This window comes from Nycticebus coucang, chromosome 16 (genome assembly GCF_027406575.1).
Source record: "Nycticebus coucang isolate mNycCou1 chromosome 16, mNycCou1.pri, whole genome shotgun sequence".
NCBI classification, from domain to species: Eukaryota; Metazoa; Chordata; class Mammalia; order Primates; family Lorisidae; genus Nycticebus; species Nycticebus coucang.
In genome coordinates, this window is record NC_069795.1 from 73,929,458 (window position 1) to 73,950,974 (window position 21,517).

A 21,517-nucleotide genomic window follows, 5' to 3' on the forward strand; every position below is an offset into this window, starting at 1 on the left:
CCTTATCTGTCTTTCCTGGCAAAGAGAACTCAAGTGAGTGTTTGTATTTAGGGTGTTTTATTTTTGTTTCTTTCTGAATAGTGACTTCCAAATATTTATTCCTGACTTCTCTCTCTTGCTCATCTTGCACATCTGGATCTCTTAATGTCTAATTTGAGGGGTTAGCAATCATAGCCTGTGGGCCGGCTATCAGTTTTTATAAATAAAGTTTTATTGGAACACAACCATGTGTATTTATTTAGATAGTGTATCAGTTTCCCATTGACACTGTAACAAATGACCACAGATTTGGTGGTATAGAACAAGTAAAGTTTGTTATCTCAGTACTGGAGGTCAGTAATCATTTTCACTGGGCTGAAGTTGTTAGCAGGGCTGTGCTCCCCCCACAGGGTCTAGGAAGAATCATTCCTTGCCTCTTCCAGCTTCTGGTGGCTGCTGGCATTCTCTGGCTGTGGCCACATCACTCTGATCTTTGCCTCCTTAGTCACATTGCCTCTCCTGTGTGTTTCAAATTTCTCTCTGCCTTTCTCTTTTAAGGATACTGTGACTACATTTAGGGTCCACCCAGATAATTTAGGATAATCTACCCAGTTCAAGATGGTAACGTTAATCACATTTGAAAAGTCTTTGCTTATTCACTGGCAGGATTATGTAGCAGCTATTTTAATCTGGGTAAAGGCATAGGTAAGACAACCTTCAAAGCCTTTGTAAGTTTGTATTCGGAATGCTTGCTGAACATACGGGAAGAACTTGTATAGAAGCCCTAGAGGTCCCTGGGCAGTGCCAGGCCTCTGACTTCTGCTAATGCCCATGGCCTGGACTCCTAAGGATATGCCCACAGTCTTCTGAAGAACCCATTCAGATCTTGTCCCCCTCCCCACCTTTTTTTTTAAGAGACAGTATCTCACTGTTTCCCAGGCTGGAGTACAATGACATGACCATAGCTTACTACAGCCTCACATGTCTGGACTCAAGTGATCCTCCCACCTCAGACTCCCAATCATACTCCAGGCGCATGCCACTGTTTCTGGCTATTTATTTTACTTTATTTTTGATAGAGATGGAGTCTTTCTTTGTTGCCCAGGCCAGTCTCAAACTAACTGGCCTCAAGTAATCCTCCCACCCTGGTCTCCCAGAGTGTTAGGATTATAGGCGTGAGATACCACTCATGGCCTTGCCCTCTTCCTTTTTGTGGCACTTATTTAGACTGATGTCCTGGGTATCCTACTAACCCTTCTATTCCTTCTATTTCTTTTGTTCCTGACACTTCATCTTCTCTGCACTGTCTTCCCCACACCTTCTGCCAGTTTGAGCCTCTTCTCTCCTTCCCAAGTTAGTTGCCACTTACCTCATCCAGGAGGCCTTTCTGGATTTAATGGATAATCCTATTCCCTGTCAGTTTGGAGCATGTGAGTACAGACATGGTACACTCTGACATAGGGACTCTTGCTTCAAGTTTATGGTGTATTTTTTTCCATGTAAATTCAGCCAAAGCCCCAGGCTAGGGCCCAATCAGAACCAGAAAAGACCTTCCCAAGTGCTAGGAAGTTGTCCTAATGGAGCTCATAGAAGCAGCATGCCAAGGAGGCAGTCAGGGATGAGGGAGGTAGAAACTTCCCTGAGCAGGACAAAGGGATCGGGGGTGTGCAGCTCACTCCCATGGGCTCATGTGAGCTGAGCAGCCTGGGGTAAGCCTTATTTATCTGCACGAGTGGTGCCAGGAACTTCTGGGCTTAGGGAACATTGCTCTTTCATGCCTGGGAAGGACACTGAGGGTGCCAGGGAGATAATGACTGGCTGCATGTAAAGAAAGAAAACAAAGAAAAAAAATACTACCCCTTATATCCTGAGCTTTTAAATGATGAAACACAAAATAAAGTGGAAACAAAAACTGAATTAAGTAATGCAGTTGCATTTCTTTCTGAGAAGAAAGCCCTGCAGGGAAAAGCAGAGAAAGAGATGGTTGATTGTGCCTGTCTTCTCCTGCTAGCACCCTGGCTTTGGCCAGAGGAAGGAAAGGGGTGCTGCCCTGGGGAGGACCATCAGAACCATCCAGGGCAGCCCTGAAGCTTCTGCGTGTGGGCACGTGTACATGTGTGAGACAGAGGCTGTGGCTCCCCTCTGGGGCCTCCGTTGTTCCAGGCCTGTCCTGCCCTCCATCATTCACAGTGCAGGCTTCCCTTCTGCAGTCCCACTCGCAGAAGCCATTGTGCCTTTGGTTCCACCTCCTCATGCAGAGGCCACCCCAGCCCCATCCTCTTCGGAGAGGAGGACCCTCCTTTGGCCACCTCCTGTGGATCTCTCTGCCTCCTTCTCTGCCACCCATGTCGTCTCCCACTGATCCCAAGGAAATGCTATGTTGCCATGGTACAGTCTTTTGTGCTCTGGACCCACATTTCTCAAAGTGTGTTCATCGAACAGCAGTTCCACAAGATGATGCTCTACAAAGGAAAAGGGGCTCTACACGCAAAGAAGTTTGGGAAAGGCTGCCTGTTTAGCAGTTCTTCCTGGAGATTCATTGTGCCCATCAAAGCACACAAACATTTTAAGGCTCTGGGAAGTCCTGCAGTGGAGACCTTTATCTTTATTTACTCTGGCATTTATCAAACTGTGGACTAACTTCATTCCCTTAAAAAGATGATGTGGGTGTGTATGTGCGTATATGTATCCATTACATCTTGGAGATCTATTGCTACATTAACTTTAGCAGGAGGTTCTCATTCCTCATCTCTGCTTATTGTCCTCTGTAATGTCAGCACCATGCCAAATATCAGTCAGATCCTACAGCTTCATTGCTGCTCAGCTTCCTTGGCACCAACGTCCTCCACCTCCCTACTGTGGTCATGTATGTCCAGGATCTTGACCCCTTGATGTGTCTCTTTGTGGTCTTATTCCCTTACACTTGGCCCTTCCTGATATCTCCTTATCACTTGCAAGTGGATGGATATCAGAGAAACAGAATGGTTAATCCTATTTATCTGTATTTAAACATGCCTTTCCCTCTTCTCTGAGATCAGCAGGATATTCCCCACCCTCCCTGGACCCTCCCATTCACACCATATTACCCATATGGCTAGAGCCATACACAGAGCTTTCCTGTGCTCCAGTAGCCTCCTGAGCCTGTTGTTCATTTGCTGAGGAAGCTCTCCAGGAGTGGCCCCGTTCCTCTCTCCACAGCTCCCCAAGTCTACCCTGACCCTGGATGGATAACCTCATCTCCTTTCCACCTAAAGAACAGTGTCCCTCAAGCGAGCTGAGCTCCTTCCTCCTCATAACTCATCTCCCTTCCCTCCCTGCTCTTAGAGTTCTGCAGCCTGCCTCAGAGGGAGGGACACCCCGTCCCCCAGCCCCTGGGCTTCCCCTTGTTCTTGTGCTGAGGCCTTGGCCCATCTATCAACCAACCCTTTCCAGCATCATGATTCTATTCCTATGTGCTCATTTCTCCTCCTTTTTCTACAGTCTTGCAAAGTCTTTTCTTCTTTGTAAAAAAAAATATATATATATATATATATATATATATATATATATATGGCTTGATCCTGCTGCCTTAGGCTCTTGACTCCTTGTCCATACTTCCTGGAAGAAGGTGGTTATACTTCTGTGGGCTTTCCCTCCTCACCCCTACATCCTCCCCTGCCATCTGGAATCTTCTGAAACTCATGTCTCCAGGGTCAGTCCTGGTTCTAGCTTGGGGGGGGACAGTGCTAACCAGTCCTCCAGTGACCTACTTGCCCTTTCCTAGTCAGAGCTGTGGCTCCCAATGTTCATGTGGTTCATGAAAGGTCAGGAAAAGGCCTACAGTGAAAAACCACTAGAGAGACCAAGCACTTAGGGTGTGGGCAAGGCTAGAGGGGGAGGTTTTGGGGAAACTCCCATTTAATCCTCTTGCTTGCCTTTCCTCATGCCGAAGGCAGTGGGGAGATGGGGACCATTCCCAAGACAGAGGAGACGAGGATGGTTATCAGTTCAGAGAACCAGGGCTGATGGTATGGAAGGTCTGGACCTAGAGGCCCAGAGCTGGACTCTGAGGTATATCTATACAGATCTGTCCAGATGGGGTGGTGGGCAGTGGTGCTGAAAAAGACATCAGGGCTGAGTCTCTCAGTGGCCTTGATCTTGTTTGATCCTTTATCCCTACAGCTTCTTTATTTCCTCCTTTGCCGTACCCTGGGTTGATTGTTTGTCAAGCCTCTCCTCTGTGTGCCTTCTGAACTCTACCAGCAGAGGGAAATTTAATTTGTGAATTCATATTTGAGTGGGGGGCCTGGGAGACTCTGCCTTCCTTGTAAGAGCTCCTTCTTCGTATGACTCTGCCTTAAGCTTCTTTTCCAGTGCTAGTGATGGCTGTGCTGACCCTTCAGCTCTCTTTGTTCGATCCCTGTGTGGCTCCCACTTGGGTGATGTTGGATGGCCTCCTGAGATGTGGGGTATATAGCATGTGATATTGACACAGAGCCTGTAAGGTTGTAGGCACTACACTTTAGCTTTGTTCCTGCCTAACCTTCCTGAGAAACTAGGTTCTGCCTCTTAACCATGACATCTATTCATAAATACATTTGAAAATCATGTAATAAATAGTGACTAGGAAATTTGGAAAGTAGAGGGGAAAAAAGCAATCATCTAAAATCCCAGTCTTCTAATAACAGTGATGGTCACTTTGGTATACTCCTTTTAGCTTTTTTAAACATGGTATTTAGAGTACATTTGTTGTGATCCTAGCATGTATATAGGTACACATTTGCAGATTTGCGGTGATTAAGACCTTGACCTTCCTTATGTCTGATAAGGCTCATGTGTTCCTCTAGCAAGAATGACAGGTGGCGGCATCTCAGGCAAGCAGGCAGGGGTGGCTTCTTGGCTGTGCAGAAAATAGTGCCTTTCGGAGGAATCTAAAACCTTTCAGTAATGCTGTCCCAGGATGGACACCTAGGTCTACTCCCCATGGTAGTCATTCATCACAGACACTCCTACCTCACAGAGGTCTGCAAAGAGAAGCAAACTGGAAACGATTTTTCCAAAGAATGTAGCACTTTCAACCAGCTTGTTTCCTCAGTAAGAACAGTTATCACATCTTCATTATCATCTCCACATTTGCAGAGAGCTTTGTTTTCCAAAGTGCTTCCCCATGTACCATTTTATTAGTCCTTGCATTAGCCCTGAAATGTGCCCACTATTATTTTCATCTGCCTTTTATAGATGAGGCATCCAAAAAGTTAAATGATTTGTCCAAGGTCACACATTACCTTGTCCTAATCAGTGACCAAATTTCTCTGGGAACTATATTTCTGCTTGTTCATCCAGCATTCAGACAGAATTTTTTTTCCTCTGAGGCACACTTTCTGGCTGATTTTGTTAAACTCTCTCCTCTTCCTCCTCCTTGCAGGGGGCCGTGACAAGCGAGGTGGACCCATTCTGACCTTCCCTGCTCGCAGCAATCATGACAGAATAAGACAGGAAGACCTGCGGAAACTTGTGACATATTTGGCCAGTGTGCCAAGGTAAGAAGAAGGCGAATGGTCTGCAGGGAAGGGGAGGGGAGGGAAGCTGGGTTGATGCCTGTAAATTGGAAGGACCTGATTGTTTCTGCCCTTGGAAGGGATTCTAATTATTCCTGGAATATTATCACTTACTGTTTGCCTTATTCCTCTCATTCCTATTGTTAACTGCTGGGATTCATGTGAATGGAGTGAGAGCTGGAAGTGGGATCTATGGGCAGAGGTGAGGGTCCCAGGCTAAGAGGACCATCGTGGAGGTTGTACTGGGAGACGGTGTGGCCTAGGATGGGGTCAGGAAGCTGCTCTTTACCTCAGCAAATGAGAACTCAGGTTGATTCCACTCTGCCTTGCATAAGAGATTATATTCAAAACTTCTAGCTGTGGATATATTTGTGGCTTTTGGACTTCAGGGTAAATAACTCCACTTGTATTACTCAGTTAGAGGAGGTCTTCAGTTGAATGTAGGTCATGCATTTTCAATGGGGATGATATTGCCCTCAAGGGGAGTCGTGGGGGTAGCAAAAGTACCTTTCATGTGTTAATTAAAGAGATACACACACACAGTACTTACACGTATATGTGTGGTATTAAAATTTCATTGGGTGGCATGATTAGGGAAAAAGGTTTAAAAAGCTCCATCAAGGCAGAGGGTAATAATGAAAAAAAAAGTGCGAGAAACACTGGTTTGGGTTGCACTGGTCACAGAGGGGGATGTGGGAGTCATGCTGTGAACATGGTTTATGCCTTTTGAGAAGGGAAAAAAGAGGCCTTCGCCTAATCAGAGAGTCAAAGAATGTGCGAGCTGGAAAAGCCCCAAGGAGCAATCTAGGGAAATATGTGTCATGTTCTGCTCAGGGAGCAAGGCTAGTGTGTGATGCTCACAAGGGTCAGCTCCCTTGCTCTGGCACCTGTGCTCTTTACCCTCCTTGCATTTGGTCAGCAAGGACGCTGCTCTGTCTCTTAGAGTGAGCAAAGCCTGTGAAGTGTTTGTTGTGGCAAATAAGAAGCAGTGCCATGGGCTTCCAGCACCTTCATTGTGTCTCTTGCATTTTATAGGAGGATTAATGGATTACAAAGAGGCACTATGTATCCAGCTCTGCCTTTGCCGGGACGCCTGGGATAATTTTTGAATGTGCTTATTAAGACTTTGCAGCAGGTGTTGAGTGAGGCGTGCACTATATTTCAGGTAGCTACAGGAGAGACAAATGTAAAGGGATTGGCTGATGGCGATGGGCAGGTGATAAAGGGGATTTTAAGAGCAGTCGTCAAATGCTTGGAAGGATGTTGAATGGAATGGTGAGCCCTGAAGAACTTCAGGCAGAAGGCTGTGAACAAACACACACTGAACGATGTCTCTCTTTTTTTTATGATATCCACTGGGGACCAGAAAAATAATAAAAAGTCTTATGCTCCAGTGAAAGGAATTTGAGTTATATCCAAAGAAAAACTTCTAAACTTTGAGTACATGAGATAGTGAACTGAAGAATAGAATTTTTTTTTTTCCTAGAGGTCTTTATAGAGAAGAGATATTCCTATCTGTCTCAGAGGCAAGGAGATGGACTAAATAACCTATGACTGATATAAGTAATTTAGCAATTTAGCCATTGAGGGGCCAACCAGGTTTTTTAAAGCACCTTTTCCAAGCACATGACTAACAGGCATAAAATCAGACATTTTCTAAAGCAATTTACAAAAGAAGTTTTCATAGGAACCCATCATGAACTCTCAGTTCTTTTAGAGCCAGAGGAGGTTGGGTTCCCCGGAGAAAGGAAGGATACGTTTTTCTTTCATGCATGTTCATCACATACCTGAAGCTAATTTATGCTCATCTTTTCTTTTAAATAAAAGGAAAAAGAGTTGGAAGAATACTTTTCTTCATTCAGACTTGTTAACTCAAGATGGGGACAAAATAGATTGGAAGCAATTATCAACAACAAAAAAAGATTTCTGCTGGGGTGAAGGGAACCCCGGTGTAGAGGGCCTGAGAGGAGTGTCATGAAAAAGGAGAAACTATACGTTGTCACTGAAGGAGCATACTAGATGCAGGCTCTCTGCTTCTCGGGTGGTGGTTATGAACATTGCATTGTAAGCACCTTGGAACACAGAAGGTTCTTCACAGGTGCTGTCTGGTGGCATGCAAGAGTCCTTTTGCCACCTTTAGTGGGAAATATCATTCTGTGACACCCGCTGCCTCCCTCCTGAGGGACCTGTGTTCATCAGCAGTGTAAGTCCCGAGCAGGCTGTAAAGTCCACCAACTGGTCATGCCCACTGGTCACTTCCTAATTCTGTTGTCCACAAGTTCACACATGATGGTGGCTGGAAATGAATCTGGAACAGATTTATTGTCAAGACAGTGAAGTTTGGGCAGGAAAACTGAAGAACTTAATGGACAAGATAGTGTTTGCCACTCTTCTGTATAGTCATGACTTTTAGAGAGAAAAGGACTATGAAAACAAACAGTTTGATTAGATAGATTGTACTGATGAGAAGAAATTATTTACTGGGGTCATGATCTAGGATACTGAAAAGACAGGCTCCCATTGAAGGTGGAGTGTTTGCTGCAGACTGATGTGCTCAAGCCTGTAGGTAACACCATTCATTCATTCATTCATGGTGAAAAAAGTAAAGAATAAATTATTCTTTAATTTTTTTTTTATTGTTGGGGATTCATTGAGGGTACAAGAAACCAGGTTACACTGATTGCATTTGTTAGGTAAAGTCCCTCTTACAATTGTGCCTTGCCCCCCAAAATTATTCATTACTTATTTAACAAATATTTAAAGCCTCTGTATTTCAGGTAGATTGAGGATTTATGGTCAGCAGGAATAGACATTTTGAGAAAGGGAAAAGCTCGGCGTCTTCCTACCTAGTAACAGTAAAAAGGCAGCCCAGGATGTGACTACACTAGTAGCCTAGGAGATGAAGCAGCCAGTGGAAGATAAATAAATAAGGACAAAAGAGTGATAAAAGAGGATCCCACAATCTAAGGAGCCAGCCAGCTTGATGGCCATTTTTGGCACTGTTCTAGAATAGATGATTAAACGGATCGTGGTGACAATTTAGAAATGAATAGGAAGAAATAGTCCCATTCTATTCTCTGCAGGCCAGGCCATATCTGGACCACTGCATTCAACTATGGAAATTCCACTTGCCTTATTTTAAGAACAACACAGACCAGTTAGAGTTCCATCCAGAGAGCCTCACATTAAGGTACCTACAAACCATGTCTCTGCAGTTGAAGGAATGAGGGAGGTCTGCTGGCAGGCATGAAGATGGAAGAAAAAAGTGATTCTGACTTCAGATTTCAGGAGAGCTTCCCCAGAGATGAGGGAATAGGCACAGTCTTTGTAGTATTAACGGGTAGACATTTGTACTGAGACTCGGAAGTTTAAATAGAACTTGCCCATGTGGGAGCTGTCCAGCATCGATGCTGCTGCCTCTGAAGAAAGTGAACTTCTTGTGGCTGGAGACTAGATACTCCTCTATTGGGGATGCTGTGGAAAGAGTTCTTCTACTGGATTGGAGGTGGGCTTAGATAACTTCTAAGAACCCTTCCTACCTTGAATTCTAGGTTTTGGCGATATTGGAAAAAGCATACATCATAAAATGTAGGATCTCAAAACAAGAGTATTAATACCCCCGACAACACACACTCTTCTCAGGCTTCCCAAATAAGTTAAGGCCTGAGATTTCACTTGAGATCTTCTCTACACATTAAAACCTATGAAAAGTGCTTTCTAGTCCCCTTGTACTCTGGGTGGGAATTGTGGGGCATTATCTAGGACCAAGGTTCATGCTGGGGGTGTGGCAGTTTGAATCAGTTTTGAGTCCCTCACTCAGAACCCATCTTGGCCTGAAATGGATCCCTTTGAACTTCCCTGGCTTGCTCCTGATGTGTTCAGGCATTCCTCTCCTGGGTGTTCTTTAGGCTTTCAGTCATCTTGTCTGTGGAGTCATAGAATGTCAGTCTAGGAAGAGGCCTTAAAAGTCTTCTAATTTAACTTCCCAACAACCCCATTGACTCAATTCAACAAATATTTATTGAGTGCCTAGTATGAGCCAGGTCCTGGACAGGGATCTTAATGAGGTCTCACGTTATCTTTCTTGACTGTCACCCACCCTACACTTATCTAGCTTTTTTGTCCTTCTAGCTTACTATCTGCTTGTAGTTACTTGTACATGAAAAGAGCAGAAAGGAAATACGTCGATACCATCAGCTGATGAATGTCCCTAGAAACTGAAAGACAGGATAGATACCCAACCAGAGAGTAAACAAGTGCCCAGGCATAGCCCTCAGTGTGGATATTCTACCCACTGTGATTACTGGGAGTTGACTAAATGTTCGAAATAGGAATTTTGTATTGCATCGAGTAAAGAAATCCTGGGTTATTTTCACTGCATTGAATTCCTCCTCTTCATCATCACTGTCATCCTGCTTTTTTACAATCATCTTTCTGCTACTCCTAAAGCCGCCAATTGATGTATCTTCCACTTAATCCATGCTTAGCAGTGCCACTGAGATGATGAGTGTTCCACCAAGGCATGCAGGTGTCATATTGGTGAGGAAGGATGACAAGAAATTAGGATGGGTTATTCTGTAATGCCAATCAAACCAAGGTGCCTTTATTTGCAGCTTATGATTTGGTAACATTTGCTCTGTCCCACTGATTTCAGCAAAAGATAAATTAGGCTTGTCTCCAGTGCTGTCTTTGTGCAGCATCACCAGAAAATAGGCATAAGGAGAGTGAGCCAGAAAGTTAAAAGAAGAGGAGTTAAAAACTGCAAGGGTTTCCTCCCACTATTTTCAGCATGAGAGAGCGGAGCTATCCAAACTGTCATCATTGAACGTGTCTTGCTGTAAGGGCCTACTGAAATATGTTGTTGGCACCCTGCCCTTTGTTCTGGGATCATCAATTAAAGGAGAATACAGGGAGGAAGGGCAAAAATCAAGGTGAGGGAAGGGCCAGAAAATAGGACCAATGAGAACATTTAGTTCACATTGTTATTATTTACATTTACCTAAAACTCACACCTTTGAAAATCTGTTTTTAATTTCTTTTGTGGCTGACATATAAATGGTTTATAATTTCTATTACAGTTTCTACATTTGACACACATTTCTAGTAATACCAGTTAAGTGTCCCTATTGTTAGTTGTATGTAACACCAGCCCTGAAGAGTAAATAGTGTTCTATTATCCTGTCAAGGAATGTAACATCACCCTAGTAACTGCTGTTGTTGGTAATCTTCTTCCTTAGAGTCATAGTGACTTTTGCAGCAAAAGGTGAAGCAGCCTCTTAGTATAGACAGAAGACATGGAGCTTTGAATCCAGCTCCACTATCCTGCAGTTGGGAAACATGTGGCCACTCAACCTGGGTAATTTGAGAAGACAGGGAACAGGGGGACCAACAAGGTTTGGATCCCTGAAGTATCTCAGAGCTAGAAACAGCCGGGAGCAAACACACAGCCACTTGTAAGAGAAAGGAGGGCTGTGTGAGAGGCTTCCTGCCAACAGCTGTGGGATTCAGCGGAAGATACCACTAACTCATGGTAACTGCCTACTAGTGGACAGGGGATTTGACATCCTGACCCCACTCTCCTCTGCTCTCTGATGTCCTTTCATTATTCTTTTTTTTTTTTTTTTTTTATTAAATCATAGCTGTGCACATTAATGCAATCATGGGGTACAATGTGCTGGGTTTATATACAATTTGAAATGTTTTCATCAAACTGGTTAACATAGCCTTCATGGCATTTTCTTAGTTATTGCGTTAAGACATTTATATTCTACACCTACTAAAGTTCACATGTACCTTTGTAAGATGCACCATAGGTGTGGTCCCACCGGCTTAATGTATACAGAAGCCAGATGACAGGGGATCCCACTGATGCAGTCCACATAGGTCAGCCTTCCAGGGCACAGGGTAGTGGGGAGAAGATATAGAATTAATCCAAGGTGCAAATGGAAGGAATTTGGCACAGGATGAGACCTTGGGTATATTATTCAACATTTCTGAGTTCAATATTCTAATTTAATTTGGGAAAAGAATATATCTCACAAGGGTATTGGGAAGAAATTTTCTAGCAGTCTCTTTGTAGCACCTAGGACTCAGTAATTATTAGTCTCTAAACTTTAAAAGAGTAAAGCAATATTTGCTGCACATGAAGGAAGAGATGAAATGTCTATGAAAGTTATGATCACCGTAATGAAATGAGCACTTGAGAGCCCACTCCCCAGTCTCAGAAGCAGAATATCATCTCTACCTTTGTTGCTACTTGGGACTCCTCCCCACCCCAACTTCCCCACCTTCTCCAGAAATAAATACTACTCTGAGTTTTATGTTTATCCTTCTATTGCTTTTTTTAAAATTTGGTTTATGATATGTTTTCATAAAGAATATATTGTTTAGTTTTGCTGTTTTTTTAAAGCTTATAAAAATGGTATTATACCATATGTCATTTTTCTGTGATTAGCTTTTTTGAACTATTGTGTTATACAACAACATGGATGAATCCTCAAACATAATTTTGAGTGAAAAAGAAGTTTAAGTTTGACTCTGAGGCCTCAAAACCAAATTATTAATTGAAAATTACGTTGCAGACTGAGGGGCCAGCATGAAGCAGTGCTCAAGTGAGGAAAATCAATAATGATTATTTTCTCAGTACTTTAGAATAAATGTCATAATTTCTATCAGTATCAAAGAATAAGTAAAATTGTTTTCAATTTATTAATGATTGGTAGTAAGTAAGATACAAAATGTAAAGTCTTCTTCTGTAGTCCAAGGAGTTTGACACACACATAAATAAGCACTGAAACAGAGGGTTGAGCCCCGTGCTACGGACTCCCAGCAGGTAGAACATCCAGCATCATCCTGACTGGGGGCGAGGAGGCTTCAAAAGTGAGGTGCTCTCTGACCAGAGGGTAGAGGCATGAAGAGAATTTTGTCAGCAGTACAAGGGATAGTGGGAGTCCAGACGGAGGGAAAGGTTCAGGGAAGGGCTGGGGTGGGGCAGAGGAGCTTAGAAGACATTCTGGTTAAGTTCCAGGAACTCAAGATGGTAGAAGCCTGGGGGTCTTTGGGGAGAGTGGTAGGGGATGGAGCAGAACGGCAGGCAAGAATCCCATGGGCCGGGTTAAGACCTTCTACTGATAAGGAATCAAGAGCTGATGAAGAGCTTTTCAGTAGGAGAATGACAATTAAAATTGCATTTTAGAAGATTCACTCTGGGTGCTGAAGATTGAATGGAGGAGAGGTCTAGGAATGATGCAGGTGCGATGGTGTAGGTTAGAAGTAATAATAATAATAACATTTATTGATAGCATTTATTGATCAATTCTGGCACTGTTAGAAGTATTTTACATGTATGAACTTACTTCTCGTAGCACTTTGAGATGGTTATTCTTATAATTCCCATTTTACATATGAGGAAACTGAGATTCAGGAAGGTTAAGTAACATGCCTATTGGCACACAGCCAGTAGAATTTGGAGCTTTTTTCCATGGAAGAGAAGAGGGGGGCAGGATGAAGAAAGTGGCAGTGGTGGCAGAGTGAGGGGACTGATTTGGGGAAAGTAAGAAGGTAGATGACTCTGAAGGATGGGCTAAGACTGCATTAAAACAGAGGGATGACAAGGAGGTGGGGAGGCACACAGATAGATGTGGGCCGGGACCACCTGTGCTTCAAACCTGTTTTCCCAAGGGTCCTCTTCAGAGCATCAGTGTGAAGTGCAGGTGAGAAATGCAGGTGGCAGTTGTCTCAGTCCTGGCCTTCTGCTGGGCAAGACAGCCATGGTGGCTGTGGGTGTGCAGGACTATGGAGGTGGTGGGGATAGGGGTGCAGGTGGGTGCTTCAGAGTTCTTCCCACAGGTGTTTGTGTTCATTTTAGACGGGTAACTCTGTTCACTATGTTTGTCAACTATAGTTAGTCACCAAATTACACCAGAAGATACAGGGGAAAAGCAAAAACACTTGGAAACTACGTAGGTGTCCTCAAACTTTTTAAACAGGGGGCCAATTCACTGTCCCTCAGACCACTGGAGGGCCGGACTATAGTTTTAAAAAAATAAAACTATGAACAAATTCCTATGCACACTGCACATATCTTATTTTGAAGTAAAAAAACAAAACGGGAACAAATACAATCACACCGCCTCACGTGGCCTGCAGGCCGCAGTTTGAGGACCCCTGAGAAAGACTGTTGGTAGCAGGGACCTTAAAACCTGGCTTGGTGGGGGCAGTCTCTGTTATATTCCAGGGATGGTCTACCTGCTCATTTTACTTGGGTCACTCACTCACCTGCTGTCCCTAGCTTCTGCGTTGTTCTGATGTCAGAAGCACAGTTCTAGAATTAGTGCTCAACTAATATGCATTTTAAAGTTGTGCCATTTCCATGGTCGTGTCACCACTGTAGGACTTGGCAGGTGTGTGTCACTGCCTGCACAGACCTGATGGGGCTGAGGGACCAGAGGGCTCATGGAAATACTGTGAAAAGGAACCCATCGCAGGGAGTGAGGGAAGAGCCGGCTGTGATGCTTCAAATGCAGAGAGACAAACATTCGTGATTCCCTAGAGAACAATAACAGTAGCAATCATAGACAGAAACCACTTGGTCGTGAAGGAACTATAAGAAGCAGCTCTGTGTTTTTCCAGGAACCAGTAAATGCCTTTGTGTGATAAATCAAGGACCCAGTACTGAAAAAAGAATTCCTAACAAGAGGAGGTATTGTTTCTCCTTCCTATGCATCTTGTATGTGTACTTGTGGAAGGAACTTCGAGGATCAATGTGGATTTGGTGGGAATGGAACTGTGGACTAGCAGAGAAAGCAGGAGTGGGTGCAAGGAATATACTAACACTTGGAAATTATAGGGAGTTCTAGCCCAGGAAGAAGAGATCTCAGAATATTCTCCTCTGGGAGGAGAAATGTGCATGCTTGCTAACAGATTTCCTCACTACAAAATCGGCATAAAGAGATTACCAGACACAATGGTAATGAAGATACGTGAGATAAACACAAAGGCACCTAGCCCAGGGCTCAGCACACAGAAGGAGGCAAGGACAAGTGGCAGGCTTTCCCTTCCCTTGCTTGAAAGGAAGGACCTTGTTTTTTCACTTGTCCTACATTGTCTCTAGCGTTGCATTGTCAAAGGTTAAGGTTAGGGTTATGCTTGCGATGAGGATTGGAGATAGCAGTGGTAGCATTTATGGCCATAGGGTCGGTAACACTGAGTAGGTGTGTGAACATACGTGCCTAAGCGTGTGACAAAGTCTTGCCCTATTTTTAAAATGAGAAAAGTATGTTTTTTAGAAGAGAAAATAAATGTAGGAAAATATAAAGAATTTCTAAAAAAAAATCACTCTGCACCACCTAGAGATAATAAGCATAACAATAAATACATTAACATATTTCCTTCCTGTTTTTCTATAAACAGAATTGAATTGTTTATTAGGTCTTGCCTCTTGCTTTTTTCCATTTAGCGTAGTATTTTAGTAACATTAAAAAGTTTTACGTAAATAACTTGTCATGGGATGCATCATATTTTAATTAAACCTATCATTAGACAATTAAGTCGTTTCCAGACTTCACTGTTACAAATTATTCTCAGTAAATGTCTTTGTATATAAACCTTTGTCTATAGATTAAGTGGCTTTTAAATAACCCTGTGTTACTGTCTTTGGATATAAACCTTTGTCTATATCTTCAATGGTTTATTTGGGATAGATTATGGCCATCATGGACATTTTTTTTTATGGTGGTGAAACAAGTCACCAAATTGCTTTCTAAATTTACCAGTTTATATTTCCAGTATGATTTGCCTTAGACTTCTAATTCTTTACATTTCTCCAGATTTATGTTTATTTGTTTATCATTGCCCAGGCACCACTGCGTAAACATTGTTACCACCATAATCAAGAAACTCTAACTTAGGACCATATGTTATATACTTGAACTTTTAGGCTTTGGAAAGTCTAAAGGAATTGGTCACAGAGCCTGCCCTAAGGGGTCTCCTCGACTAGGATTCTTTTTAATTTCCTAAAGTAATATGACCTCTTAACAGGGACCATGCATTAAATTAGGATCTGATATGAAATCTGGAAAGGGCTTGATTGTTTTTCCTTATGGTGAATCTTTAGTTTTGCATCTGGTTGTATTTCAACTCCTTGGCTGCCTGTGTAGTCAGGCCCTGGATTGGCTCAAAGTGGTTGTTAACCTCCTTTGTGCTTATCTGAACTGGGGTTCTTATCTGTCTTCCACAGAGAAAGTTAGGCCTCTTGAAGTTTATCTCTAGGCAGCAATGTCAAACAAGCCTCCAGAGCAGTGCTTTTCCACCAGTGTGTCATGGCACACTAGTGAGCCGTGAGAGGATCTTAAGTGTGCCACAAAAATTTTTAAAGATTATTAATTAAATTATTTTTGAAAGGTTCAAAGCACAGTAAGTGTATATATATATTTTTTACTTGTTTTTACTTCTTTTCTTTCATCAACGTCAAAAATATTAAGTGTGCTGCAGAAGTTTAATTAACAATAGGTTCAAGTGTGCCATGAGATAAAAAAGGTTGAAAATAACTACTCTATAGCTTAGGTGTGCTCATTTAATTTCTCCTTTTGGCTACTGGAGTCTGTGGCTCATTAAAGAGCAGGCTGATTGAAAGCTGAAGTGTTTGGTGTCACCTTGATTAGGTCAACTTCAGTATGTCAGGTGAAATAAGATCGGATACATTCAGATTTTTCTGGAGTTCTTGCTGGATAATCAGGATGATGTAAATTTAGCTGGGATTCATTTGTTTGGAATGTTGGAAATAAGGGAGTATAACCTGAATATAGATGCTGAAGAGACAGCCTTGTATTGGGGAGAAAAGATGGGTGTTTTCTTGGTAGGTTCCGGATTTGAGGATGTTTCTCTCTTCCCTGTTGAATAATAATTTTTACCTGTCATTGATTAGATCTTATTATGTGCCCCTTCACCAGTGTTGGGAGTTGTGTATGTTTTCAGGCATATATTAGATATTGATACTTCACGTTATGAATCTTAAGTTTTATAGAGAGAATGCCTTTATTATATACACTTCTGGCAATTTAGGTATGCTGCCATCAAGTGGTAGAGCATTTAAGTTCAGCTGCCTAAGAATATAGATGGGTTTTGTCAGAGGCTCCAAATGGTGATTAATATTCTGTTCTCACCCTATTAAATCTTGTATCGTCTAGGCTTACACTTTAAAATCTACTGAAACACTGAAATTTAAGTAATCACTGATCAACAATTATTTTTCTTAAATTACAAATGGGTTTAATATAATCTTTCTCAAAGAACTATGGTAAATGTTAAAGAAAATAGTGTTTATGAAAAAGTTTAGTTTATGTTGCTAGTTTCATTGCCAGTTGAAATTGGGAATTTTATAAAGATGCTAATTTTGAAAAAAAAATTAGCCACAGACATTGAACCTAAAACACCGAAGATAGTTTGTCTTTTCAAGCCTTCTCTTTCAGACACTATTTTCTTTCCCTAAACATGGAAGATGAGAACAAGAAAAACATCATCATCTAGGGCTTTTGTTGCTAAAAGTATAACTCTGGTGAATAAGCTGACCAGTTGTAGAAAATGTCCATACCAGTCTGACACAGTGACTTTTACTGAAAGCAGGAGGCTGGGGCTGGGTTTGAACCCGCCACCCTCAGTATATGGGGCCAGCGACTTACCGACTGAGCCGCAAGCGTCGCCCCTCACAGTCACTTTTACTGAAAGCAGGAGGTCCCCCTCACTGCTCTCTCCCCATCTCATCTCTTCTTGGATTGCTTTAGATACAGATTTCCTCAGGATTTCTTTTTTAAAAGTCCATCATTACCTAAGCAAAACAAATTAGTTTAACAAAATGTGAAGATTTTTTAGTCTAGAAATCTCATTATAGAGTAGGGATGGGTGCCATCACTTCCTCGAGATCAGACTTGTCCACAGAGCTTTCTCTCTGAAAGAGGGTAAACCTCTTGAGGGGATGGGTGGTAGATCTTTTTCATGCTCCCAAACATGCAGAGAACCACCTGCAAGTTGGCTGAATGCATTTGGATTAGGAGCTTCCCAGGGGAAAAAGGCAGAGCTTTACTTTTCCTTCCCAGATGCCTCAGGACCAGTGCCAGGGTCTCTCAGACATGAAGTTCCTGAGGCCAGACTGAGGTCTCCTTCAGGGGGTTCTCTTTCCTTTGCATGGGACTGTACCCACAGGGCATGCCCAGGCCAGGGGTGAGTGAGCTGGCTCTGTGGCAGAGAGGGATCCAGAGCCCTCTGCTGGGGGATGAAGCCTGCAGGTGCCAGTGAGGGAACCAGGGGTGGACTCTGTCTCACCAAGGAGGTATATTTCTATTTCTAAATTGAGCGAGTATGACAGCCAGCCCCATTTCTCCCGGAACCCAGACAGGAGTACTTTGTCATCCAGAGTGACTCAGTGAGGACAAATGTTTTTACGGATAATTTACTGACGTAATTCAAACGTGTGTCCTGATGGGCCTGGTCTCTCTTTCCTATTTTTTTTCAGAGTCTCCCTCCTGCCTCCCTCCCTTCCTACCCGTCATTCATTCTAGGTCAAATGAGGACCAGCCTTTGTTTTGAGAGTTACTTAAAAATTCTCAAAATCAGTATATTTCTCTCTCCCTCATCTCTCAGACTGTTTTGTCTGAGCTGGAATTTTATCTGTTCCCATCACTGGTAATTCATGTGCCAGGTTTTGGCCTGGTGCCTGAGACAAGGCCTGAACCTGGTGCTGTGGCAGGCTTTACTCTGTCTGAATGTCCTCAATCCAGACCAGACCATATGGTGTTTTCTTTTGCAGGAAATTCAGGCTTCAGCCTTATTTGCTGAAGAGAAACTCCCTGTTTTGGGCTTTGGCTGTGATGGAGTGCTCCATTAGGTGACTGCAAATCAGTCCAGATTTAATTCTGTGGATACACAGGATAATTGTTTAGTTCTCACACATACCAACTCAGAGGGAGTGGTAAAGTGATCTTTTGGCTGAACTTGTGGACTTACAGGGGAGGAGGCCAAAGGAAAGACCTAGTTCTTGCCCTCAAGAAGGCTTGTGGTTTGGTTGAGGTTCCAGGATCCACGGGAAAAGATGAAAACTGAGTTTCCAAGGCAGTAGTCAAATGAGCATACCAGTTAAATCAGTGGTTCTCAACCTGTGGGTTGTGACCCCTTTGAGGTCGAACAACCCTTTCACAGGGGTCGCCTAAATACATCCTGCAAATCAGATATCTACATTACCATTCATAACAGTAGCAAAATTACAGTTATGAAGTAGCAACGAAAATAATTTTATGGTTGGAGGTCACCACAACATGAACTGTATTAAAGGGTTATAGCATTGGAAAGGTTGAGAACCACTGAATTAAATGGACTTAATCAGAAAGAATTTATTTGAGATTAAAATGTGACCTGGATTATAAAGAAGTAGCTGGATTAGAATCCTGGAGCTTAAGGCAGAAAGGTGTTATAGAGGTCAGCCAGGCTGACCCCTTCCTTTCAAAAGTTTGGAGTGCTGTCCAGAGGCGTATGATGTACTCAGGGCCACCCTGCTGGCTGGTGGTGTTGCTAGTGTCAGGGTGTTAGTCCTGGGCTTGCTGCAACTGTGCACTTTACTTGGGACAGGTACAAAGTCTATGGGACAGTAGGGTCCCCAGAGCAGCATGCACAGGGGTGAGGATTTCCAGGCATCATGAGTGAAGGGATTCTTCCACCCACACGTGAGCTGTCAGGGCCTCTGAGCCAGCTGTGGTGGAGCAGCTTAGTTTATTCTGGTTTGGAGCAAAGACTTATAGCCTTTGGTGCTGGCCCTTCCTGTTCCATTTCAAGTTCCACACATGCGTCGCCCCCTGGGGTCCTCCACTAACTCTCTTTGATGTGATTTACTGTTCTCTGGTTCCCACTAGTGCCTAAGACATCACAGGGTTTTTCTTCCATGTGAACCATGGGCACTTCATTAGTTCCCCCTGCCAGAGCACAGAGATGTGTCACAGGGAAGGCAGGCTGGCTGCAGGCTGAGGGCTGCCTGCCCTGCAGGGGATGGAGCCACTGCACTTGTTTGTAGGGTGTCACAGGGAAGGCAGGCTGGCTACAGGCTGAGGGCTGCCTGCCCTGCAGGGGATGGAGCCACTGCACTGGTTTGTAAAGCCAGTGGGTATAGCCTGGAGGGTGGGTTTGGGTGAGATGTAGTGTTGGTGGGGATGGCTGTGTAGTTGTGTGCTACAGGCGAAGAGCACTGATCTTTCTTATAAAGAGACTGTTCCTTAAGGAGAGGGAGGAGGAAAGGAAGAGAGGGGGTGTGCACCAACACACCCACCAAGGGCTGTTTCCTGGAGGAAGCGTGTGGTTTATTAATGAGGATTCCACCTGCCCTTTGAGGAGCCCAGAGCCCACCTGGAGAGTGGGAGTTCCTGGGAGAGGGCCAGGCTATGGTAAGAGAGTGAGAAGGAGTGGTGATGGCAACAGGATGGGTTGAGCTAGGAGCGTGGCTGCTGTATCTCCCGGCCAGAAATGAGGCAGCACTTGAGTTGGGGCACACACATGTCACTGTTGCAACCTCCCGGTGTCTTATGCTGGGGTGGCTGAGGTATTGTCCTCAAACAGGTCACAGACTTCACCATGTAGACTCTGTCACTGGTCTGCTAGTCACAGATGCATGTGCAGCGATTCTAATGGCATGTCTTAAGTTATAAAATGAATTATTTATCTTATAGCCCAACTGTCGGGGGGAGAAGGAGCAGATGGAGAAGGCCAGGGGAGAGTGGCCTTGTGGTTTGTTGGAGGAGGGCTCAGAAAGGTTGGAGGGCAAGTGGAGAGAGGTTGTGGGTTTGGGTTTCCAATTTGTTTTTTCCCTCTGCTGCCTTAGTTTTTATTTCATTTCTGCTTCATGCTCTGAATCAGGGGTCCTCAAACTTTTTAAACAGGGGGCCAGTTCACTGTCCCTCACATGGTTGGAGGGCCGGACTGTAGTTTAAAAAAAAAAAACTATGAACAAATTCCTACGCACACTGCACATACCTTATGTTGAAGTAAAAAAACAAAACGGGAACAAATACAATCACACTGCCTCATGTGGCCCGCAGGCCGTAGTTTGAGGACCCCTGGGTAGAAGGATTGGGCAGTTCTGTGGGAGGGTGGGAAATAGGGCAGGAGGCTACTGTCCTGAAATGGTTATATTAGTTTCTGTCCTATCTCCACTCAAGCCCACCCCTTTGCCATCTTCTGGCTGGCCAGCCTGGACTTCCAGGAGCAATGCCTGTAGTCCTAGAGTTTCTAGCATCTTAGCTCTGCCCCCAGGCTACTCTGATTCAGCATGTGGGCTGAATCCTTTGGTGATGGAAGTTGTGTTTCAGAGCCTGTGAAGCTATAAGATGACCTTGCTTATTGACAGGTGCATCAGGATTTGTGCAGCTGACCCAAACTAGCCCCTCTGTGGTGTGCAGCCTTTGAAAGGCTGTGTGCATTCACTCAAACTTACGTCACCCACACCTTTCCTGGAACTCTCTTTGGGAGCTCTTGTCAGTGGTGGCATGTTCTTTCAACTATTTGTGGGATGGCAAGTCTTTGTTCTTTCTGAGCAAACTTGATTTTTAGAAAGTGTTTTGTTAGGAGGCGGAGCAAGATGGCAGCCGAGTAACAGCTTCCTTGCATCTAGGCACCGTGAGTCTGGGGAGATAGGACTCCAGGCATCTCTGGCTGGTGGGATCTGCCTATCATCACCCCTGAGAGGATACAGGGAGTCAGCGAGAGACTTCTGGACCCCAAGAGGAGGACTAAAACAGTGGAAAACCGGCAAGTGGTCGCGTGTGTTCAATCCGTCTAAACCCGCCCGCAACTTCCACAGGCACGAGAACTTAAAGAGCAAGAGGAAGTGAAAGGAAAATTAGGGCAAGGAAACAGATAAAAGAAATCACTCATGAGGAAGAATCAGCAGAAAACTCCAGGCAACATGAAGAACCAGTCCAGAACAACCCCACCAAGGGACCATGAGGTAGCTACTGCAGAGGATT

General features: G+C 43.8%; 1 protein-coding gene across 24 annotated transcripts in view; it reads left to right on the top strand.

Annotated features, from left to right (window-relative positions):
- Nucleotides 1–21,517, top strand: part of KALRN (kalirin RhoGEF kinase) — a 744,321-nt gene that overhangs the window by 221,127 nt on the left and 501,677 nt on the right. For all 24 annotated transcript variants that reach the window (XR_008374862.1, XM_053564450.1, XM_053564452.1 and 21 more), the window contains exon 3: nucleotides 5,384–5,498. Coding sequence is in view for 23 of the 24 variants with exons in the window: in XM_053564450.1 (XP_053420425.1) it covers nucleotides 5,384–5,498 (115 nt within the window). In the remaining variant the exon portion in view is untranslated. The remainder of the gene's footprint in view (nucleotides 1–5,383; nucleotides 5,499–21,517) is intronic.